Source organism: Marmota flaviventris, chromosome 5 (assembly GCF_047511675.1).
Source record: "Marmota flaviventris isolate mMarFla1 chromosome 5, mMarFla1.hap1, whole genome shotgun sequence".
NCBI classification, from domain to species: domain Eukaryota; kingdom Metazoa; phylum Chordata; class Mammalia; order Rodentia; family Sciuridae; genus Marmota; species Marmota flaviventris.
In genome coordinates this window covers 154309053-154332725 of record NC_092502.1, presented here as the reverse complement: position 1 = coordinate 154332725, position 23673 = coordinate 154309053, and the positions used below count along the sequence as shown (strand labels likewise).

The window sequence follows — 23673 nt, the reverse complement described above, 5'->3', positions numbered from 1 at the left end:
TAAAAGAATAAAAAGTCACCAAATAAATGACCTAACACTACATCAAAGTCCTAGAAAAAGAAGAACAAATCAACACCAAAAGCAGTAGAAGACAGGGAATAATTAAAATCAGAGCTGAAATAAATGAAATCAAAACAAAAGAAAAAAATAGAAATTGACAAAAAATTGGTTCTTTGAAAAAATAAATAAATAAAATAGATAAACCCCCAGCCATGCTAACTAACCAAGGAAAAAGAGAGAAAACTCAAATTACTAAAATACAAGATTCAGAAGGAAATATCACAATGGACACATCTGAAATACAGAGGATAATTAGAAACTATTTTGAAAATTAATACTCCAATAAAATAGAAAATAATGAATATATCAACAAATTTGTAGAGACATATGACCTACCCAAACTAAATGAGGAGGTCATACATGATTTAAACAGATAATTTCAAGTAATGGAATAGAAAATGCCATCAAAACCTACCAACCAAGAAAAGTACAGGACCAGCTGTATTCTCCACAGAGTTCTACAAGATTCTCAAAGAAGAATTAACACCAATACTCCTCAAGGTATTCCATGAAATAGAAAAGGGGGTAACCCTTCCGAACTCATTCTATCAGGCTAACATCACACTGATACCAAAACCAGACAAAGATACATCAAGGAAAGAGAACTTCAGGTCAATATTCCTGATGAACATAGATGCAAAAATTCTCAATAAAATTCTGGCAAATCGCATACAAAAACATATTAAAAAGATAGTGCACCATGATGCAGGGGTAGTTCAACACATGGAAATCAATGAACGTAATTCTTCATATTAATAGACTTAAAAACAAGAATCCTATGATCATCTCAATAGATGCAGAAAAAGCACTTGAGAAAATACAGCACACTTTCATGTTCAAAACACTAGAAAAACTAGAGATAGTTTTTTAATTTTAAATTTTAATTTTAATACCTCAACATTTCAAAAGCTATATATGCTAAACCCAAGGCCAGCATAATTCTAAATGGAAAAATAAATAAAAGTATTCCCTCTAAAAACTGGAACAAGACAAGGATGTCCTCTTCCACCTCTTCTATTCAACCTCATCCTTGAAACTCTATTCAGAGCAATTAGACAAAAGAAAGAAATTAAAGGGATACAAATAAGTAAAGAAGAATTCAAACTATCACTATTTGCTGATGTCATGATTCTATATCTAGAAGATCCAAAAAATTTCACCAGAAAACTTCCAAAACTAATAAATGAATTTAGCAAAGAAGAAGGATACAAAATCAATACCCACAAATCAAACGCATTCCTATATATCAGCAATGAATCCACTGAAAGAGAAATTAGGAAAACTACCCCATTCACAATAGCCTAAAAAAAAATACCTGGGAATCAATCTAACAAAAGAGGTGAGAGACCTCTACAATAAAAACTACCAGAACACTAAAGAAAGAAATTGAAGAAAAACTCAGAAGATGGAAAGATCTCCATGAACCTGGATAGGCAGAATTATTATTGTCAAAATGGCCATATTACCAAAAGCAATATACAGATTTAATGCAATTCCTATTAAAATCCCAATGACATTCTTCATAGAAATAGAATGAAATTTATTTGGAAAAACAAGTGACCCAGAATAGCTAAAGCAATCCTTAGCAAGAAAAGTGAAGCAGGATGCATCACAAAACCAGACTTTAAACTATACTACAGAGCTACAGTAATAAAAATATCATGGTATTGGCACCAAAATAGACTTGTAGACCAATGGTATGGAATAGAGGGCACAGAGACAAACCCACATAAATATGGTTATATCATACTAGACAAAGGTGCCAAAAACATTCACTGGAGAAAAGAGTCTATTCAACAAATGGTGCTGGCAAAACTGGAAATCTATATGTAGTAAAATGAAATTAAACCTCTATCTCTCACCCTGCACAAAAGTCAACTCAAAGTGGATCAAAGACTTAGGCACTAGAACAGAGACCCTGAGCCTAATAGAAGAAAACAAGCCCAAATCTTCACCACATCAGCCTAAGATCTGACTTCCTTAACAAGAATCCTAAAGCACAAGAAGTAAAATCAAGAATTGATAAATGGGATGGACTCAAGTTAAAAAGCTTCTTCTCAGCAAAGGAAAAAATTAATGAAGTAAGGAGAGAGCCTACAGATTGGGAAAAAGCTTTACCAAATGCACTTCTGATAAAGAAATCTCTAGGTTATGTAAAGAACTCACAAAACACCACCACAGAAACAAATAACCCAATCGATCAATGGGCTAAGGAACTTAACAGATACTTCACAGAAGAAATACAATTGATCAATATATGTAAAAGTGTTCAAAATCTCTAGCAATTAGAGAAATGCAAGTTAAAACTACACTAAGAATTCATCTCACTCCTGTCAGAATGGCAATCATCAAGAATACAGGCAACAATAAATGTTGGCAAGGATGTGGAGAAAAAGGTTACACTCATACATTGCTGATGGGACTACTAATTGGTGCACCCACTATTGAAAGCAGTATGGAGATCCTCAGAATACTGGGAAAGGAATAACCATGTGACCCAGCTATCCCACTCCTCAGTTTATACACAAAGGACTTAAAATCAACATACTATAGTAATGCAGCCACATCAATGTTTATAGCAGTTCAATTCACAATAGCTAAACTATGGAACCAACCTAGGTATACCTCAATAGATGAATGGATAAAGAAAATGTGGTATATATACTCAATGGAATATTACTCAGCTTTAAAGAAGAGTGAAATTATGGCATTCCCCAGTGAATGGATGGAGTTGTAGATTATCATATAAGCAAAAGAAGCCAATCCCACAAAACCAAAGGCTAAATGTTTAATATGCAGATACTAATTCACAATAAGGCAGGGGTCACTAGAGAAGAATAGCGTTATGTTAGATTAGGTAGAGAGAAGTGATGGGAGGGGAGGGGATGTGGGGATAGGAAAGATAGTAGAATGAAACAGACATTATTACTTTATGTATATATGTGATTGCATGACCAATATGATTCTGCAACATGTACACTCAGAGAAATGAGAAATTATATCCCATCTATGTATGATATATCAAAGTGCATAAATGCATTCTACTGTCATGTATAACTAATTAAATCAAATTTTAAAATCAATTAATAAAAAATCATGTCATTTAGCAAAAATGATTTCCATGCATGTATGAATTTGTCAGGATGAACCCAGCTATTATGTATAACTATGAAGCTCTAATAATAATAACAATGAATAAATAAATATTTTAAAATTAAAAAAAAAAGGAAACCAGGATTTGGGCGCTGAGTGTATTCATTGCTGTTGGGTTGTCATTGCTTCTAGGTCCTCCCAAGGGACAGAGCCTGGAAATAAAAGCATGCATACAAACCCCATGTGGAAAAAAAATCATGTCAGTTAAAATGTTAATAATAGTAACAATGTTAGAATTATTTATTCTGTGCCTACTATGTGCTTGACAGCATACTTCCACTTTTTCAACAGCTCTATGTGGTGGGTACTGTTATTAAATCTTTTTTACAACTAGGCACAGTGGCACCCGCCTATAATCCCGGTGGCTCAGGAGGCTGAGAAAGGAGGATCACAAATTCAACGCCAGGCTCAGCTAAAAACGAGGCATAAACAACTCAGTGAGACCCTGTTTCTAAATAAAATACAAAATAGGACTGGGGGTGTGGCTCAATGGTTGAGTGCCCCTGAGTTCATCCTTGGTTACCCCCCTCCCCCCCCCAAAAAAAAAAAAAAAAAAAACATTTTACAGATTAGAAAAGCAAAACACAAGGAGGGTGAGTGACTTGTCCAGGAATCAAGCGTGGCCAGAAGGGATCCACAGCCTACACTGGTGAACCTCTGGGTCTTTCCAGACAGATGTGAAAATGAAGTGGAGATAACTGATACCTGAGGTCAACCTGTGGCACGTATGAGATTCCTCCAAAGTCACGTGACTGATTACTAGGTTCTGTAGCCAGGAGAACAGCTCTAACATCCCAGCCCCGACTTCACATTCCTCCACCAAAGAACAGGGGTGTGAGCCCTTGAGCCTTCAGCAAGAAGACAACGGGGAGGCCATGGGAAGGAGGCTTGGGGTCAGGGCTCCCTCCATCTGTGCCTCCCGGTGCTGACAGTGTACTTCACTGGGTGTCTAAGAAGAATGTGACCCAACCTTCAACATGCAAGGAAGAAGTCCTCATGTTGAGGGCATACTCTATTTTCAAGCGGCCACTGGATTCTAAGAGGGCTCTCTCCGTACAGTCTTAAGCTGAACACTCTCCACACTTCTTGTTGTTGTTGTTTCAAGATTTGAGACTGGAAGTATAGCTCGGTGGCAGAATGCCTGCCTGACACATGCAAAGCCCAGGGTTTGATTCCCCAGCACAAGAAAAAAAAGACTCAAAGTATAAAAGAGGGTTTGGAATTATTGAAATTAACAAATGTACCATAAGGAATAAAAATTGTTATCAGGTTTTTAGAATTAATAGTATTCATAGTATTAATAGCCCTATTGGTTTAATCAAAATTGAAATTACTAAGAACTATTCTGGGCCTCTTATTTTTTCAAATAAATTTCATGACAGCTTTTTCTATTTCTGTGAAGAATATCATGGAAATTTAGATGGGAATTGCATTGAGTCTGTACAGAGCTTTTGGTGGTATGGCCATTTTGATAATATTGATTTTGCCTGTCCAAGAACATGAGAGGTCTTTCCAGCTTCTGAGGTGTTCCTTAATTTCTTTCTTTAATGTTGTGTGGGTTTCACTGTAGAGATACTTTGCCTCTTTTGTTAAATTGATTCCTAAGGATTTAATTTTTTTGCAAGCTATTATGAATAAGATGGTTTTCTTATTCATCATTTCCTGATTCATCATTGGAGTATAGGAATGCAATTGATTTATGGGTGTTGTTCTTGTATCCTGCTACTTTGCTATTTATTTATGAGTTCTAGAAGTTTTTCTGGTGGAGATTTTTAATTCTTCTAAATATAGAATCATGTCATTGGCAAACAGAGTTGGTTTGAACTCTTCTTTTCCTATTTATATCCCTTTAGTTCCTTTATTTTGCCTAATTGCTCTGGCTAGAATTCCAAGGACAATCTCAGATAGAAGTGGTAAAAGTGGGCATCATTGTCTGTTTTTAGGAGGAATGCTTTCAGCTTTTCTCCATTTAGAATGATGTTGGCCTTGGGTTTAGAATATGTAGCTTTTACAATGTTGAAGTATGTCCCTACTATTCTAGTTTTTCCAGTATTCTAAACACGAATGGATGTTGTAGTTTGTCAAATGCTTTTTCTACATCTATTGAGATAATCATGTGAGAAATATGAATCAGGAGGCTTCATATTTCACAGTACCAGACTTTAAATTATACTATAAATTCTATTATAAACAGCATGGTATTGGCATCGAAACAAGCAAGACGACCAATGGAACAGAATAGAAGACACAGAGAATATAAACCCACATCAATATAGTTGCCTCACACAAGACAAAGGAGCCATAAACACATACTGGAGAAAAGATGGCCCTTTCAACAAATGGTGCTAGGAAAACCATAAATCTATACATAACAGAATGAAAGTTGATCCATATCTGTCACTCTGCACAAAAACCAACTCTAAATGGATCAAACACCTAGGAATTAGACCAGAAATCCTGCACTTACTAGAAGAAAAGTTAGGCCCAGCACTTCAACATATTGGCATAGGAAATCACTTTCTGAACAAGACTCCTCAAGCACAAGAAATAAATTAAAAAGAGGAAAAGTTTATTTGGAGACTCACATTTTCAGAAACCTCAACCCATAGACACAGCAGACTCCATTCCTCCAGGCTCATGGCAGCAGAGTGTGGCAGAGGGAAGCAGCTCACATGATGATCAGCAGAGAGAGCCTCCACTCTCCAGATACAAAATACATACCCCATAGCCACGCCCCCAGTGAACCACTTCCTTCTGCCACACCCACCTGCCTCCAGTTACCACTCAGTTAATCCCATCTGGGATCAATTCGCTGATTAGGTTAAGGTTATAGCCCAATCATTGCTCCTCCAAACTTCCTCATATTGTTTCACATGTGAGATTGGGGGCAGGGGACACCACATCTAAACTATAATACTCTGTGTTTGTATAACTTCTGTCCTTTCTCTTCTGCTGATTATTAGCTTCATTCCATTATGATCTGATAAGAAGCAAAAAAAGTTACTTCAGTTTTTGTGAATTTGTTAAGATTTTCCTTATGGCCCAATACACAATCTTTTTTGGAAAAATGTTCTATGTGCTGGAGAAAAGCATGTGTAATCTGTAGTTGTTAAATGGAATAGTCTGGAGATGTCCATCAAGGCCAATTTAATCTGTTGTATAATTCAACTGTGATGTTTCTTTATTTTTGTCTTGATGACCCTTCTGTTGTTGAGAGTGGGGTATTGAAATCACGCACTATTATTGTACTGGGAACTTTCTCTCCCTTTACGTCTAATAGTGCTTGTGTCACAAAATTGGGTATGCTGACATTCCGTACATATAAATTTACAATTGTTATATCTTCTTGATAAATTGTTCCATTTATCAATATGTAATAATGACCTTGTCTATTCTGATTTTGACTGAAAGTCTATTTAATTAAATATGCATATGGCTACATTTGTATAAATATGTCAAAATATACTGTCGTATATTTCTAAAAGGAATAAAATTTTAAAATTTTTAAAACTAAAAACTGATGACAAAGATTAATGCATCATCTTTCTGACAGCTACTTGAATTCATTATATAGTGTATCCTTTACATTCTTTAAAAGGAAATCATTTTAATAAGAATAGAATGATAAAGTAATAATATTTTAATTTTAAAAAGATTCCATTTGCTCAAGATATCATTTTCTATTCTTTTACTTTCAGTCTGGAAATGTAGGTGGGGTAAGTTTCTTAAAGGCAGCATAATGTTGGGTCTTATGTTTTAAATCCAGTCAGCAAATCTGCATCTTTTAATTAAATAATTAATACCATTTACATTCAGGGCAATTATTGAAATCTGTCTACACATGCCTGTCATTTTGTCGTTTCTCTTCTGGTTGTTTTAAATACTCCATTCATTTCTTCCTCTCTTATTCATCTTAGAGGCTTGGTTGTTTTCTGTATTAATGTTTGATTCTTTTCTAATCATCATTTGCTTAGCTGTACTTCTCAGGAGATTTACTTTTTTCCTGTGCTCTCATACTTGTGTTTATCTTGCTTCCTCTCCTGGATATAACATTCCCTTGCTTAATAGTCACAAATTTCCTTAGTTTATACATGGAAAGTCTCTTTTTCTTCCTTGATTCTGAAGGATATCTTTGCCAGCTATGGTAATTTAGGTTGGTAGCTATTTTCTTTCAGGACTTGACATACCATGTTCTCCCAGCCTTTAGAGTTTCTGCTGAGAAATTTTGTTATTCCGAAGGGTTTGCTTTTAGATTTCGTTTGGTGTTAATCTCTTCCAGCTTTCAATATTATTTCTTTGTTCTGTACTTTTAGCAGTTTAACTCTAATATCTTAAGGAGAGGTTCTTCTGGTCAATTTGTGGTTCTAAATGTCTCCTATACCTAGATGTCCACATCTGTCCCCACATTTGGGAAATGCTCTATTATTATTTCACTGAGCAGGTTTTCTATGCCTTCTGTCTATAGCTCTTCTCCTTCATCTTCTCTGATTATGTGTATGTTTGATCTTTTAATGCTGTCTCATATATCTGGTATGTTCTGTTCATTTTCCTTATGTATTTTTTTTCTTTATTACTATCTGAATGTAATAATTCCTCATCTTTGTCTTCAAACCCTGATATTATTTATTCCGCTTGTTCTAGTTCATTAGTAAAACTTTCAACCAAATTTTTCATCTGACTACTGTACTTTTCAGTTTTAAGATTTCTGTTTGGCTCTTTTTCTAACTCTATCTTTATTGAATTGCTCATTGTTGATCAATTGAATTGCTAAGGATAGTCTGCATTATGTTCTTATTTGAATCCTCTTGGAAGTCACTGATCTTTTAAAAAATCATTCCTATTTCATTGATTTCAATATCTCTGGAATCAGTTACTAGATTATTATGAGTTTTAGAAGGAGTCATATTGTTCTTTTTTCATATTTCTTGTGTTTCGATGTTGACATTTACACATTCGTTTGGGTGAATATCTCTTCTACTTTTATGTGAGAGCCTTCTTAGTTGAGTTGAATTCCAATTGGACCTCATAGTGTAGTTCCCCGGTGGCTTCTCCAGCTATGATTAGTGGATTTGGACGTGATGCATCTGTATTAGAGCCTGAGGATTCCACTTTCTCTGTAGGTCTCACAAACATGGAGTAGTTCAGGCAGCTGTGGTGTAGACCTCAGTGCATGTGGAGTGCACCCTCCTGGTTAATCCTGAAGTGGGATGGAAGCCCCTATCAGTTGTTGGGGGTTCCCTTGGACTCCGTTGACATTAGTTTACTACTTGGAAGCAATTCTGTAACTGGTTCTTCCAATCATGGTGATGGTCCTGAAGCTTTTATTCTCTGTGTAGAGGCTGTCACAGCTCCATTTGTTTTGCAAGGAGACACAGGGGCTGGGGTCACAGATCCTACTCTATGGCACTCACTTCCAGTCTTGTCAGCAACGTGAGATATGATAGGAAGTGACTAATGGCAAGGCCACCCATGGGTGTGGTGCCCACAACGTTGTTTATTGCTCTCTGTTGTTGCTGTGGGGGTGAGTGTCCAGGAGCAGGACTTCAGAGGCTCTTTGCCATGCTTACTTGGGGATGGGTTGTCAGTTGGAGGCTTTTGTGTCACCATTCCTTGAAGAATCTGCCAAGGTTCCAGAGGACTAGGTCATGGCTAGAGAAAAGTGCAATTCCTCCTGGCTGGGCTGGGAACAGTTCAGTAGCCCAGCACCCACTCTCTATGATTGACATGCCAACCTCCATCCTCAGCACCACAAAGACAGAAAGGAAGCAGCTGAAGAAGAGCAGAACAACAATGAGAAGAACAATAGGAGCAATTACACAAACAGCAGAAATAAAGTTAAAAACAACAGTAGTAGCAACACCACCAATAACTAAAAAGAAGGGGAAAAATACAGAATAAAGTTAAAAATAATCCAAGGGGGGAAAGGGTAGGCGGAGAAAAGTAAGAAAAGGGAGAAAGAGAAACCAAAGACGATCAAAAAGAGGAAACAAACATCAAGCAGCAACAATAATAAAAGCAAAAACTGGAAATGTCCTCTCCACCAAGGTGCATGAAGGAGCAGAAGAGGGTGGAAACTGCACGCCTACGTGGATCAGAGCTTCTTTGTGTCTTCCTCGGCTGTGTGCTCCTTGGACAGTCCAAAGGGCTATATTCACTTCCCTCTTCTCTCCTTTGTGGTGCTAGTCAGGGGATTAGCAGGAGTGATTTGTGGCTGGTGTCAGCTGAAATACCTCTAACTTCTTTGCACACCAGAATCAACTAGGGCACAGCACAGAGCTCCCTACAAACAAATTCTCTCCAGAGCTATTAGGGGTATGCACGTGAGAACAGGGTAGATGCTGATGTTATGGTGTCAGAATGCAGAATTTCCCAAAGCTTGGAGTCGCACCCTCAGAGGGTGCATATAACATCAGCTCTACAGCATGTCCCCATGTGCCCCTGAGGGTGGAGAGAAACTACTGAGATCTCAAAGATCCATGCTGTCTCGGAAATGGTGGTAGGTTCCTTGCAATTGCCACCCATGGTTCTGGTGTTCCCAGTCCTGGCTCTCACACTGTCACAAATAACTGTTACTCACTCACCCCCAGGCTCTGATGGCTAGCCTGGCAAATCACCAATTCCAAAAGGAAGTGCCTTCTGTTCCTCCATGTGCAGATTCCCAAAGCTCTGAGCTCAGACAATGACAAATGCAATTCTGATACTGGCTCTGCCACTTGGTAGCCAGAAACCACTGGAAAATTACCTAGTGTTTCTAAGCTTTAACCCCACCTGGACGATGGAAATGACATATTTTAGAGTTGTTATAAAGATTAAATAAGTTAATATATGTGACAGTCCGGTATAATATGGTGTCTGGGATGTGGTAAATGTCTAAGATATTTCATATGTTCATTTTATCCCCCAACATACACACACGTGCAAAGACACTTACACACTTGCCTTCCCCTATAATAAATTCTCAGACTCATGACCTTGACAGAGTTGCAGGTTTCCCAGCTGGAAGCAGATGAACTGCTGTGGAGCCAAGGAGTCAGGAACCTCCCCTCACTCCGTGACTCTCCCCAACCCAGCACACCTGACAGTCTTGGACTAGAGAGCCCTTCACGGGGCATTCTTAAAAATGCTGTCTCCCTTAGCAGGAAACAACCCATGAGCTCCAGTAGCCCTGAGCCCTCATCCCCTGCTTAGAACCAGAGAGCCACCCAAGTCTTGCCTCATCCTCTGTCCAGTCACTCTCTTCCCCCACAGCTGTCTCAGCCACGGCACTGAGGTTTGTTTATAAGAGTCATTCTGTGCATATAAGAAATTGTAAAGAGACCTACCTTTATTGCATTTGCCTCTTTGCAGTTCTCTTTGACAAAACAGGATCTAGAGTTAGTGTGTGACTTCACTTACCCTCTTGGATAATTTAGTATGATTTGGGTGATGGTTCTATGATGTCTTAGTGAAAAACACATTTTAAAATTTAGGCATATATTACTCAATTTTTAGAGTTAAGACAAACATCCAGATACCTTCTTTTTAAAAATAAGTGAACCAGGCTGGAGTTCTGGGTCAGTGGTAGAGTGCTTGCCTGGCATGTGTGAGACCCTGGGTTCAATCTTCAGCACAGCATGTAAATAAATAAATAAAACAAAAGATCCATTGACAACTAAAAAATGTTTTAAAATAAACAAATAAACCAGTCTTGTATCCAAACTTGAATAATGAATTTTTAAAGTGATAAATTTGTATTAATGTAAAAACTATTAACTATAAGAATCCTAATTTTAAAATGTTGCATTTGGAATTCCCTTTGGTCATTAATGGTGCTAAACTTCTTTATCTCAATTAGAGCCCCCTTCAATTATCAAATGAAAAGTAAATATTTAGCATGAACAGAGTAATACAAATGTTAGTTTTCCATCACTAAACAAATACCTCTTCAACAGCACAGCTATTTAGCAAAACAAGGTTCCACAAACTTCTATTGAAATTTAAAAAAAAAGAACAAGAACTGAAGTTTTCCTTTTTAGTACTTTGAAATTAGTCCCCTTTTCCTTTGCTTATTTTATTTTCTCCCTTACCTGCTGCAAAATGAGTTTCACTACTGACTAATGCCCAGCAGGATTAGTACAACAGTGCCATAACAATCTGTCCTTAAATAATAAAGAATTACCTGTTTTATGAAATTATTACTGTATTACCACCATGCTGAGATATTCAATGTCAAATTGCCAAGGATTTTTATAGTTTAGTCGCAAGGAAAGAAAAGTAACACCTAACTCAACGTGAGAAAGATTTTTCTCTCATTTTATAAGGGAAACGTTTTTCAACATGTGGACTAGAGGCAATGATATGATATAGCAAAATTTCTAAAATGCTATTTTTGACTTATAGAACATTTGACTATTATTTCTATAGAATAATTACTGCTCCAAGACTTCACAGCATCCTAAGAACCAACAACTACAAAGCCACAAGCAGAAGGCTTGTCAGAGACCTGGCAGGCACATTAATTCCTCCAGATGCAGGTAAGAACATTGAGCTGCACCATGTGCCGAGCAGTGAGAACCTCCATGCTCCAGTCTGGTGTTCAGCTCTCCCCTTCACAGGCACAGCTGTTCTTCCTTCACCCTTAGACACCCATTCTTTCCCAGGGAAATCTAGAGCCCCTTAACACAATCTCTCTGAACTAATGTTTAAAGACTGAGTGAAACACGGTATGTAACCTACCCATAAAAGATTCTCAATACATGTCAGTTCTCTCTTCCAACCCTTACCCATCTCCGCCTTCTACCTGAACAAACTTCCCCATGTGAAAGCTCTGTATGCATCTGGACACTGCCCATATCCAAATGTCCTGGACTGAGCCTGTCTTCTAAATCCCAGGTCTAAAGCCATAAAAAAAGAGCCAAGCAGTAGAAGGACACTGGATCTGCAATCACACAAAGCTTGGGCTGATGTTCTAGCCCATTATTTACTAGCTTTCACCGTGTATGCAAGCCACTTAACTTCCACACACTTCAATCTTAAATTTTAAGTCCTTTGCGTATAAATTTTGGAGTAGGATTGCTGGGCCAAATGGTGGTTCCATTCCAAGTTTTCTGAGAAATCTCCATACTGGTTTTCATAACGGTTGCGCCACTTTGCAATGTCTGAGTGTACCTTTTTCTCCATATCTCCACCAACACTTATTGTTGTTTGTGTTCTTGATAATTGCCATTCTGACTGGAGTGAGATGAAATCTTAGAGTAGTTTTGATTTACATTTCTCTAATTGCTAGAGATCATGAACATTTTTTTCATATATTTCTTCTTCTGTGAAGTGTCTATTCAGTTCCTTAGCCCACTTATTGATTGGGTTATTTTGTTGGATTTTTTTTTGTGTGTGTGTGTGTATGTTAAGTTTTTTGAATTCTTTATATATCCTAGAGATTAATGTTCTATCTGAGGTTCATGTGGTTTCTCCCATTTTGTATGCTCTCTCTTCACGCTATTGATTGTTTCCTCTCCAGAGAAGCTGCTTTTTAGTTTGAATCTATCCTATTTGTTGATTCTTGATTTTACTTCTTGCTCTGTAGGAGTCTCATTAAGGAAGTCAGATCCTAGGCCAAAATGATGAAGATTTGGGCTTACTTTTTCTTCGATTAGGTACAGGGTCTCTGTTCTAGTGCCTAAGTCTTTTTTTAAATTTTTTTGTTGGTTTTAATTAGTTATATGACAATAGAATGAACTTTGATACATCATATATAATGAAGTATAAGTTTTCATTCTTCTGTCATGATTCTACATGATGTAGAATCACACTGGTCATATAGTTTCATATACATAGGGTAATAACATCTGATCCCTAACTCTTTGATATCAATGTCTATAGCAGCTCAACATGCAATAGCAAAACTATAGAACCAACTTAGGTGTCCTTCAAAGGATGAATGGATAAAGAAAATATGGTATATATATATATAAATATGGTATATATAAAATGTTACTCAGCCATAAAAGACAATAAACATACATTGGAGGGAAGATAGCCTCTTCAACAAATGGTGCTGGGAAAACTGGAAATCCATATGTAGTAGAACAAATGTGAAGCCCTGTCTCTCACTTTTCATAAAACTTAACTCAAAGTGGATCAAGGACCTAGGCATTGGACCAGAGACCATTCATCTACTAGAAGAAAAAGTAGGTCCTACTCTCCATAATGTTAGCTGGGAACTAACTTCCTCAATAAGACACCTACAGCACAAGAAGTAAAATCAAGAATCATACATGGGATGGTATCAAACTGAAAAACTTCTTCACAGCAAAGAAAACAATCAAGATTGTGAAGAGAGAGCCTACAGAATAGGAAAAATCTTTACCACATGCACCTCAGATAGAGCATTAATCTCCAGGATATACAAAGAACTCAAAAAAACTAACACCAAAAAAACAAATAACCCAATCAATAAATGGGGCTAAGGGACTGAACAGACACTTCTCAGAAAAAAGATATATAATTGATCAACAAATATATGAAAAAACATGTCTATCAATTACAGAAATGAAAATCAAAACCACTCTATGATTTCATCTCACTCCAGTCAGAATGGCAGTTATCAAGAATACAAGAAACAATAAGTATCGATAAGGATGTGGGAGAAAAGGCACATTCATCCATTGCTGGTGGGACTACAAATTGGTGCAACCAATCTGAAAAGTAGTATGGAGATTCTTTAAAAACTTGGAATGAAATCACTATTTGACCAATCTATACCAATCTTTGCTCTATACCCAAAGGACTTAAAGATAGCATAAACAGTGACACAGACACAACAATGTTTATAGCAGCTCAGTTCACAATAGCCAAACTGTGAAACCAACCTAGATGCACTTCAATAGATGAATCGATATCCATTCAACAGATGAATGGATAAAGAAACTGTGGCATATATACACAATGGAATATTACTCAGCAATAAAAGAGAATAAAGTTTTGGCATTTGCAGGTAAATGAATAGAGTTGGAGAATATCATGCTAAGCAAAGTAATCCAATCCCCCCAAAACAAAGGCCAAATGTTTTCTCTGATATGTGGATGCTAATCTATAATTGGGGGGGCATGGGATGAGTGCAGAAACTTTGGATTGGGCAAAGGGAAGGAAGGGCAGGGGAGGGGGGTATTGGAATAGGAAAGATGGTGGAATGAGATGGACATCATTACCCTAGGTACACGTATGACTGCACGAATAGTGTGCCCCTACTCTGTGTACAACCAGAGAAGTGAAAAAATTGTGCTGTAATTGTATACAATAAATCTAAGAGCATTCTGTCTGCTGTCACATATAACTGATTAGAACAACAACAACAACAAAAAAAAAGATAGCTAACTGCAAAAAAAAAAAAAAAAAAAAACAAGTGCATACTGGACATCTCTCTGCCAGACATTTTCCTCCTCTATTGTTCTCCAGTTGAAGAGAAATGGATCCGCACTCTTGCTTCTAAGGCCAACTCAAAAGTACACTGGTGAGTAGGTATCAAAAGCGTTCTGAAATGGACTTGGGATTCCAGGACCCAAGACGGCTGGCCTTGAACGAATCAGTGAGTCTGCTGTAAATCATACATACTTAATTATATTCGCCTCACCCCTCTGTGATCAGAAACATAATTGGCAGATTACGTTCTTCCAGCATCACGTCCTAAACTTAGACAGAATGGGTGGTGGTGTGGCAGGAATCAGGCTTCCGTTTCAGTTCTTGCAAAATTCTACTGGGAGAACACTGCTGTGAGCCACACCCCCCACTGGGAACAGAAGTGACAGGAAATGCCATACTAAGAGGGACTAGAAATCCTCCCGTTCTGTGACACTGCCCTTCTGCCTTTAAGATCCTGGGCCTTCTGTGGGAGGGTCTCTTCCACCCAGTTAACCAATCATCTGCACTTGATGAGAAATCCAAGCACCTGGAAGCCATTCTCAATCCTCCCCCTCCCTCCTCTCTTACAAAGGATGCCCAAATCTTCTGCGGGTCCTGGCGATGGCTCTTGTCCACCTGGCTCCTGTCCTCTTCCCCCGTCTTTGCTGCCGCAGCTCTTTATATCCAATAGCCTCTCTCTGGGCTCCCCACTCCCAGAACCTCCTCCCTTCTTCTTCATCCACCCTGCTGTGGAAATCCATCTTCCATAATAAAACTCTGGTCACGACGCTCAGGCAGCAACTCCAGACCCTTGGCAAAGTCAAGCTCCTCTTTGTACTTGGCATGCTCTCCCTTGCCATCACAGTCCTGCCATCCACCGTACCGCACCGACACCCATGGCACCCTCGCATGTCAAGCCCTGGGCGCACCGACTTCATCAGTCCCTACTCCTACCCTCCATCTCTTCCGCAGCTGCACACTCCCTTCTGCTCCTCAAACAGCACATCCCTCACCACCTGGTGCCTGCACAGCCTTCCCTCTCCTCCTGGGAATCTTAGCACAGCCCCTTTCTGTCACCAGGATTCAGTGCAATGTTCTCTCCAAAGGCTCACGCTCCAGCCTAGGTGAGTTTTGTGTGGGCTTTCCTCAGAGAAACCACAGCTACTTGAAACTAGTGTGTTCATTTACAGCCAACTCTTATTATGCACAATGATCATGTCCTCTTGTCCCCATGAACACAAATTAACAAGTGCTGTGTCACTGCTCCTGGGGGAAATACAAGGTTAGTTTTCCTACTGGTCACATTTTCATCAACCAGTCAATCCATAACATTATTTTAGGTGTGTTTCTGTTTGTTTTTTTGTTGTTGTTTGTTTGATTGATTTGTTTTATTTGTTTGTTTTATACTGGGGATTGAACCCAAGAGCACTTTACCACTGAGCTATATCCCAGTCTGTTTATTTATTTGTTTGTTTGTTTATTTGGGTATTTATTGTGAGACAAAGTCTCATTAAGTTGCTTATACCCTTGCTGAGCTACTGAGGCTGGCTTTGAACAATCCTCCTGCCTGAGCCTCCTGAGTCACTAGATTGCAGGGGTACACCACTGTGCCTGGCTCTGATGAAAGATACCTTTTAAATATACTTCTCTGATTCACTGACATTGGATTCAATGGCAGGAGCTCTCTGCCTGAAGGAAGCCTGTTTGACATATATATTTTCTCCATAAGGCATAGCCTTCCTGCACTCAGAAATAGCAGATAGCACATACACACTATGCTAAAGGGTCATTTTAAGGGGGAAAAAAGTACCAAAAAATGCAGAAAATATGGCATTAACTAGACCATGAAAAGGATGCTTTCAGCTTTCAATATAGGAGCTGAAATAAGAAGGCAGAGCATCACTTTGTTCAGCCTCAAACTTGGAACACATGGACAGGACAGCTCAAATTTTCTGTTTCTCTGTGCATGTGAGTAGTGATTTGGAGATTCTATATAAACTCTGGCATGTAGGTGAAGTCACAAGTCCAGAAGCTGCAAGTAACAAGACCTGATTATATTTTCTTCTTGTATAGCAATCTACCTCTGCCCCTAATTTGAGACTAAGCTCCATAAGGATGGGGATTGACCGGGTAAGCAGATGCTATTTCCCCCTGCTAAGAAAAATCTTTCTCTAATTACCATCGCACTCATCCTTGCCCTTAAAACCATTCTCCCTAACCCTCTGGGCAAAGGTGTGGTTCCCTAAGCATCATAAAATTTATCTAAGTGCATTTTAATTATTTATTTACTTATCGGTCTTGCTCACTCGATTGCAGTTCCTATGGGCAAGATCTGGTTCATAATCGTCTTTGTGTCCTAACACCTAAGGTGAAGGCTAGTATATATCAGCCAATCAGCAAATTCTTGCTTAAAAATAACTATTTATAGTCTGTAAACTCTTTTTCCTGATTGATGTTTCCAAATGTGTTATTTACTAAGGGATGGGTGGGGGATACCACCACATTTAGAGAAAAATTGTTTCTGTTTCTATTGTGAAGTCAGTATTTCCTGGGGATCCAGGAACATGGCTGACTGTAGAACTTCTGACTTATGCTTCTACTCTGAACAGGATTCCCTCATGCGTGGAAAGGTGGCGAGTGCTGGGAGGTTAACTGAGTGAAAAGCAATAACAAAAACCTCCAAAATGGATCAAGCCAACAAAGGGAAAGAGCTCAGATATTTTTAGACTTATCAAATAAAGCTTGGATTATTTTGTCAAAGTGGAATAATACATGTGCTTCATAGAATTGGTATTATATTCATAGGCTGAAATATAAATCCAGCATATTACCATCAACCATAGCAGTAAACCTACTGCCCCTGAACTCAACCTGGACTTCACAACCTACTTTAAGCCTGCAAGCTGCGAGCCCCTGAATCCTGCCTAGAAAACCTTTGACTGCCACTCACCTATTTCCTCACACCCATCCTTCAGGGCCCAGCCAGGTCCAATGCCTGACTCCCAGTCCCAGACCTCTTAGTCCTACCATTATCTCACCCTCCTTTCATCCACATATCGACTATGCCCAATACTTCTTTCTTATCTCAAAGCTTCATGAGTATCCCTACATATACTGTTTGCTTTATTAGATAGGCAATAACTAGCTAGAACTATTACCTCTCTAATAGCACTGAGAAAGTATCTGGAGGGCCATAAATATTCATTAAACACACCCATGGATATAAAGCTGGTTGATAAAACAGTAAAATTCTATTACCTGGTTAAAAAAAAATAATGAGATTCCATGTTTATAATGTCATCTGTTGTAACAATACCAACCTCGCTGAATATACAAGATAACTTACTGTTGTTTTCTGCATAAATCCTTATGACAGGCATCAGCTCAAAGAGCACTTTGGGTTTGGATTCAATGAGTCTCATGTTCCTCTTGTCCCAGCCAGCACCTTCAAGATAGAGGCCATAGACGTACACACCCTCTGTGGGAGGGGCAGAAATATCATCCTTCATCCATTTGGTGACCTCATTACAAAGCACCATATTGTCCAGAGCCCAGCCTTTGTTGGCCCGAGTTATTTCCTATTCCAGGCAGCAAAGGAGGAAGAAAACAATTAGACTTTGTCTTAATAGAAAAAGCATAACAATAATGAAACTTCAGCTGCAAATTACCCTAATCCAAAGGAAGTAGAATAGTATTTAAAGAGTTAAGATGATTTTCTCATAAAAAAAAAAAAATACCCATGTCCTGGGTGGGGGTGAAGGGTCAGTGGTAGAGTGCTTGCCTAGCACATGTGAGGCACTGGGTTTGATCCTCAGCACCACATAAAAATAAAAATAAATAAAATAAAAGTATTGTGTTCATCTACAACTCAAATAAATATTTTAAAAATATCCATGGCCTAATTTAACCACTTATACTTCAAAAGGGAAATATTAAATCATGACAAATATGAAAATAACAAATAAATAAAATTCAAGTTTAACAGCCTAAAAATAAATGGCTGTGTTTATGTTCGTGGCAATGTAACTGCCAGGAACAGAAAAGAGATAGTCATTCTCTGTCTTATTATATTCTTTAAAACAATAAGAAAGAAGCAAAGCTGGTGGAGGAAAATTAGGACAACACAACAAGTGCAAATCAGAGATATTTATTACCTGTCGCATTGCTGTTAAAAATCCTTGGGGGTTGAAAAAGCCTGTCATCCAAAAACAATGGGGTCGATCATTGAAAACCCAGGAGGTAAACTGGCAGTTTCTTTCTAGAAGTTCAGTAAACCAGAAACCCAGCGTACTCGAAACCCATGAAGCCTAAAATGCATTAAAACAATTCATTAATATGTTTAATTCTGCTATGTAAACTGACTGGGCTCATAGGAAACCAAAGATAAAATATAAATTTCACTTCTACAGTGAAAATGTCCCTAAGTTATGCATTCCCCTCGGGTTCAAACATGGAAGGTTTTCAAGTTGCTTGTCCTTAACGACATTGATGACGTGAAGATATAACCTAACCAGTTATCATTATGTGATTCACAGGACTAGCTGTTCAAGATGTCTGATGTCAATAGAATCAGTTCCCACCTACCAATATCTTCATCACCATTTATGCTATCAAGGAATCAAAACAATTTATGCATTAAATTTAGCAAGCTCTCAGCATTTTTTAGGTTACCATTTCAATTAGATACAGTAAAAAACAGGATTTTTATTTACATAAATGTGTTCATGGAATATCAGGATAAATCATCCACACTTTATATTCTGTGGACGATAAACCATAGAAGGCTTCTTCTACTTATTTTTAATAAGGTAAACAACAGGTTTCCTTCTGGAGCGATTGTCCCTTTAGAATGCACTTACACTTCCGCTCATTAAGGAGCAGAAATAGAAACTCAGTTGCTTTACTTTGTACTAAGTATTTGCATGTATTGCCTCTAGTTCTCCCTCAATTCACCTGGGAACTTCCACTATGACAGTTGGCATGAACCTACCCTTAATGCTGTCAGAAGCAGCACTGGTGGTATCTATAAACCATAGCTTATATCATTTGAACTGCAATATTTTACATATGAATAAATGCAGTAATCAACCAGGGTAGCTGTACCACTTGAATTTCAAACATCTCAAGAATTAATTTGCCTGTATTTCAAGAACTACTGGGATTCTACTGACTGATAATAAGTTGTGAAGAATAAAAACTGAATAAATAGATCATAATTTATGAATTAAGTAATTCATTCTAAGCCTATCTTTATAGGTGTGTCATTACCTAAAAGAGATATGCAACATCTACCCTGAGGGCAGAGGGAGCCATTAGCAAAAGGGTACCTCTTGGGAAGGATCCCTGTTTGGCTCCAGAGCCTGTGCTGGTGGAGTTGGGTGATCTGGTTTAATGGAGAATTAACTTGCAATGGGCAGTGACCTGGAAGGTCCTTCTTCTGTCATTGGCAATGAAAAGGGGAAACTGAGAACACTCTCTGTCCTTGGCAATGAATTTATGGAAAGTAAGGAGAAAGTAAAGGAATCTGCCAAAAAGATGATTCTGAGTTTAAGCATATGACTGGAGGGGTGGACGGTGGAATCAAATAAGATGGAGGAAACAAGAAGTTCTAATTATTGCATGCTACCTGCAGGACCCGCTGTCTTGGAATCTGCCAAAGCCCTGGGTAAGATATCTGAGATTTGGCACTGAAGTATTCTCAAAGAGACTAGCAGTTCTAATCCCATCTTGTCTCATCTCTGTTTTCCCTAATAACCTATAGGAGGCCAAGTCTCCAATTTCATAGCTATCCGCTGCCCTCTGGATATCTCCCATTCTGGCCCAATCTCCAGCCTCCTGCCCTCTGAAGCCTGTCCACTCTAATTTTAGCATCTTTAGCAACACGAGCAGAAAACTCCTCTAAATCCGCCATCTCTTTCCTAGACAGTTCCTCCACCCCTCTCTTAAACTGAAATCTTCCCCCAGGACAGGCTCTCCCCTTGCAACATTCCCAAAGTGTAGGCTGCTGCTTCCCTCACCTCCACAGCCCTCAGAACCAGGGCAATAGTAGAAGTCCTTGTCCTTTCTGATGATGTCAATAGGTCATCACTTTGCATCATTCTGTTCCTCTGAGTCTCATGCCATCTTCACATACCACCCTACCTCTTTTTGTTTCTGTCAACTAATTACCACACCCTCTTATTCATTCTAGTTTATTCTTCACTCAGTCCCCCAAATAACTGTGGTCCTGAGGGTAGGGGGTGATAATGGTGATGGTAGTGATGCTGGTAGATGTGATGTGGTGGTAGTAGAGGTGGATGTGGGGGTGGTGGTGGTGGTGGTGGTGACAGTGATGGTGGTAGAGGTGGATATTGTGGTGGTGGTAGAGGTAGATGTGGTGGTGGTGGGGTGGAGGCAGATGCGGTTGTGGTGGGTGAAGGTGGGTTTGGTGGTGGTGGTAAAGGTGGATGTGGTAGTGGAAGTAGAAGTGAATGTGGTGGTGGTAGAGGTGGATGTGGTAATGGTAGAGGTGGATGTGGTGATGGTGGTAGAGGTGGATGTGATGATGGTGGTAGAGGTGGATGTGGTTGTGGTGGGTGGAGGTGGGTTTGGTGGTGGTGGTAAAGGTGGATATGTGGGTGTGGTAGAGGTGGATGTGGTGGTGGTGGTAGAGGTGGATGTGGTGGTGGTGGTAGTGACAATGGTTGTGGTGTTGGTGGTAGTGCTGGTAGAGGTGGTGGTGATAGTGGTGGTAGTGGTAGTGGTAGTAATGGTGGTAGAGGTGGATGTGCTGGTGGTGGAAGTGGATATGTTAGTGGTGGTGGTAGTGGTAGTCTTGGTAGAGGTGGTGATGATCGTGGCAGAGGTAATGGTTGTGGTTGGTTATGGTGACAGTGCTGAAGGTAGATAGTGTGGTTTTGCTAATAATAATCATAAGCACTGGGCCATGTGCCAAGCACTATTCTGATCACTTTACACATAACAATTCATTTAATCTGCACAAACTTGCTAGCAATGGCATAATGCTGTTATTTCCATTTTACAAATACTAGAACTGAGGCACAGCAAGCCAACTAATTTATCCCATGTTATACAGCTTAAAAGAGTCATGACTTGAATGCAGATATTCTGGCCAGAGCCCATACTCATACCCACATCTACATTTATTTACTTTCATTAATCCTCCTGGGTAACATTAGCATCCACTTAACATTCTACTCTCTTATCTCTTCAGACCCCTTATGACCCTCCTAACCATTCCATTTCATTCCCCACTCCCACATCCACACTTGTCATCAACACTGCCCCATTGGGAGGAGTATGTTTTCTCCGCTCCTGTATTTTCTTCCATGAGGAGAGAACTCCCTTTATGTAACCCTCCAATTAGCTCTACCTCCTCCACATCCCCAGGCCAAGGAAGTCAAGAAACTGGCAGGGTTGTGGGTGTTTCAGAGGCAGGTTGTGGTCATCAGCATCCCATGCACTCCCTACCCCTCCCAGTCTCCCATGCAGTTAGGTTTGGTCCATGGCTCTAGTTCAGATCCACAGATGCTGACTGAAAGTGGCATGGATCCCTCATTGACCCAGGAAGTTCAGACCCAGCATGCCTTGTCAGTCTTTCTTCCCTCTGCTGTCTGACCTCAGAGGCCATGTGCTCCTGGTAGCATGCTCTCCAATGGTGAGACCTCCACCAGATAGGTCCCAGAGCAACTATGTGGAGCCAAGGACCCACTGGACTTAACTAGGGGCATAATGAAGTGGAGAGCTGCTGTAACATTAGCTTCTAAAATGTGTGTCAAGGTCTTGGCTATGAAGCTGCAGGTGGTTGGAAAGCCACCGCAGCAGGAGGAAAGAGGTACATATTAGGAGGCCCAGCTCTTCCTCTTTTTCTTTTAGGACTAAGATGTCTGCAGAGAGCATGCGTTTTGCTCTGCTCCTAGCTTCACAGGGAGGTCTGTTCATGAGACATTGCCCAGTGCAGTGTTGCTGGCCACTAAATCTTTCTAATTCTAAGTTCCATTTAAGGCAGTTCACCTTAAAGTAGATATAATCTGTATTCTCCAATACAGTTCTCTGACAAAATGTTCTAGAGTCTTCCTTGCTCCCTGTCTTCCTCTTCTTTTGGAATCCAGGTGAAGAAATGAGCTATTTTATTAGTCCCCTAAAATAACCCAACATAGGCCACCGCCAAGATTTCCAACTCCACTTTTGACTCTCCCACCACGGTCTCCATATCTAATTCACTTGTTCAAGAACAGTTACGCAACCTAAACATGGTCTCTGACTCTGGTTCCATCACTTGCTTCCCATCAATACATTTTCTCCCATTTTGTCTTCTCTTCGTCCTTCATTATAATCTCCCCCAGGGCAAATAGCTCCATAATCTAGCTACCACTCCATCTGTTGTGGGTTGCTCTGTTCCTCAAAAAAGATATATTTAAATCCTAACTCCTAGTACCTAAGACAGTGACCTTCTTTGGAGATAGGGTCATTACAGAGGTAATCAAGTTTAAATGAAATTACTGGTGCAGGCCCTGATCCAATGTGACTACTGTCTTTATGAAAAAAAAAAAAGGAATTTGGACACAGACAGAAATGCAGAAATAATCCAAGGAAAGATGATGGAAATATACTGGGGAGAATGCCACGTAAAGATGAAGGCACTATGGCTGCCCAAGCCAAGGAATTCCTGGGGCCACCCAAAGGTAGGATGAAGCAGAGACATATTTGCTCAAGAACTTCTGAAGGGAGCATGGCCCCACCGACACCTGGATCTTAGACACAGAGCTTCCAGCACTGTGAGAAAAGACATTTCTGCTGTACCCAGTCTGAGACACAGGCCTGACTGGCCAACAAGAAACACCTCAGTCATCCCTTGCCAGTCTTGCTCCCAGGCAGCAGATCCCAGCTGGAGGAAACACAACTGTGTGCCGGGCTTCCCTGAATTTGGCAACTTGAGGCTGCAAAGAGGAGAATCCTGCCACATCCCTACTTGGTCTTTTGACTTTTAGGTTGGTGCAACATATGCATTAAGGGAAGTGGAGTAGAATTAAAACTCTTGGGAGAGGAGACACTGGGCCAGGGAGCTGCCTGGTCAGCACTTGC

General features: G+C 39.5%; 1 protein-coding gene across 1 annotated transcript in view; it reads right to left on the bottom strand.

The window, feature by feature from the left end:
• The window catches only part of Dnah5 (dynein axonemal heavy chain 5), a 249331-nt gene that overhangs the window by 4638 nt on the left and 221020 nt on the right, over positions 1-23673 (bottom strand). Inside the window, exons 78-79 of the mRNA XM_071612820.1 lie at positions 18744-18896; positions 17936-18167 (exon numbers count right to left, since the gene is read on the bottom strand). Of these exons, the coding sequence (XP_071468921.1) occupies positions 17936-18167; positions 18744-18896 (385 nt within the window). The remainder of the gene's footprint in view (positions 1-17935; positions 18168-18743; positions 18897-23673) is intronic.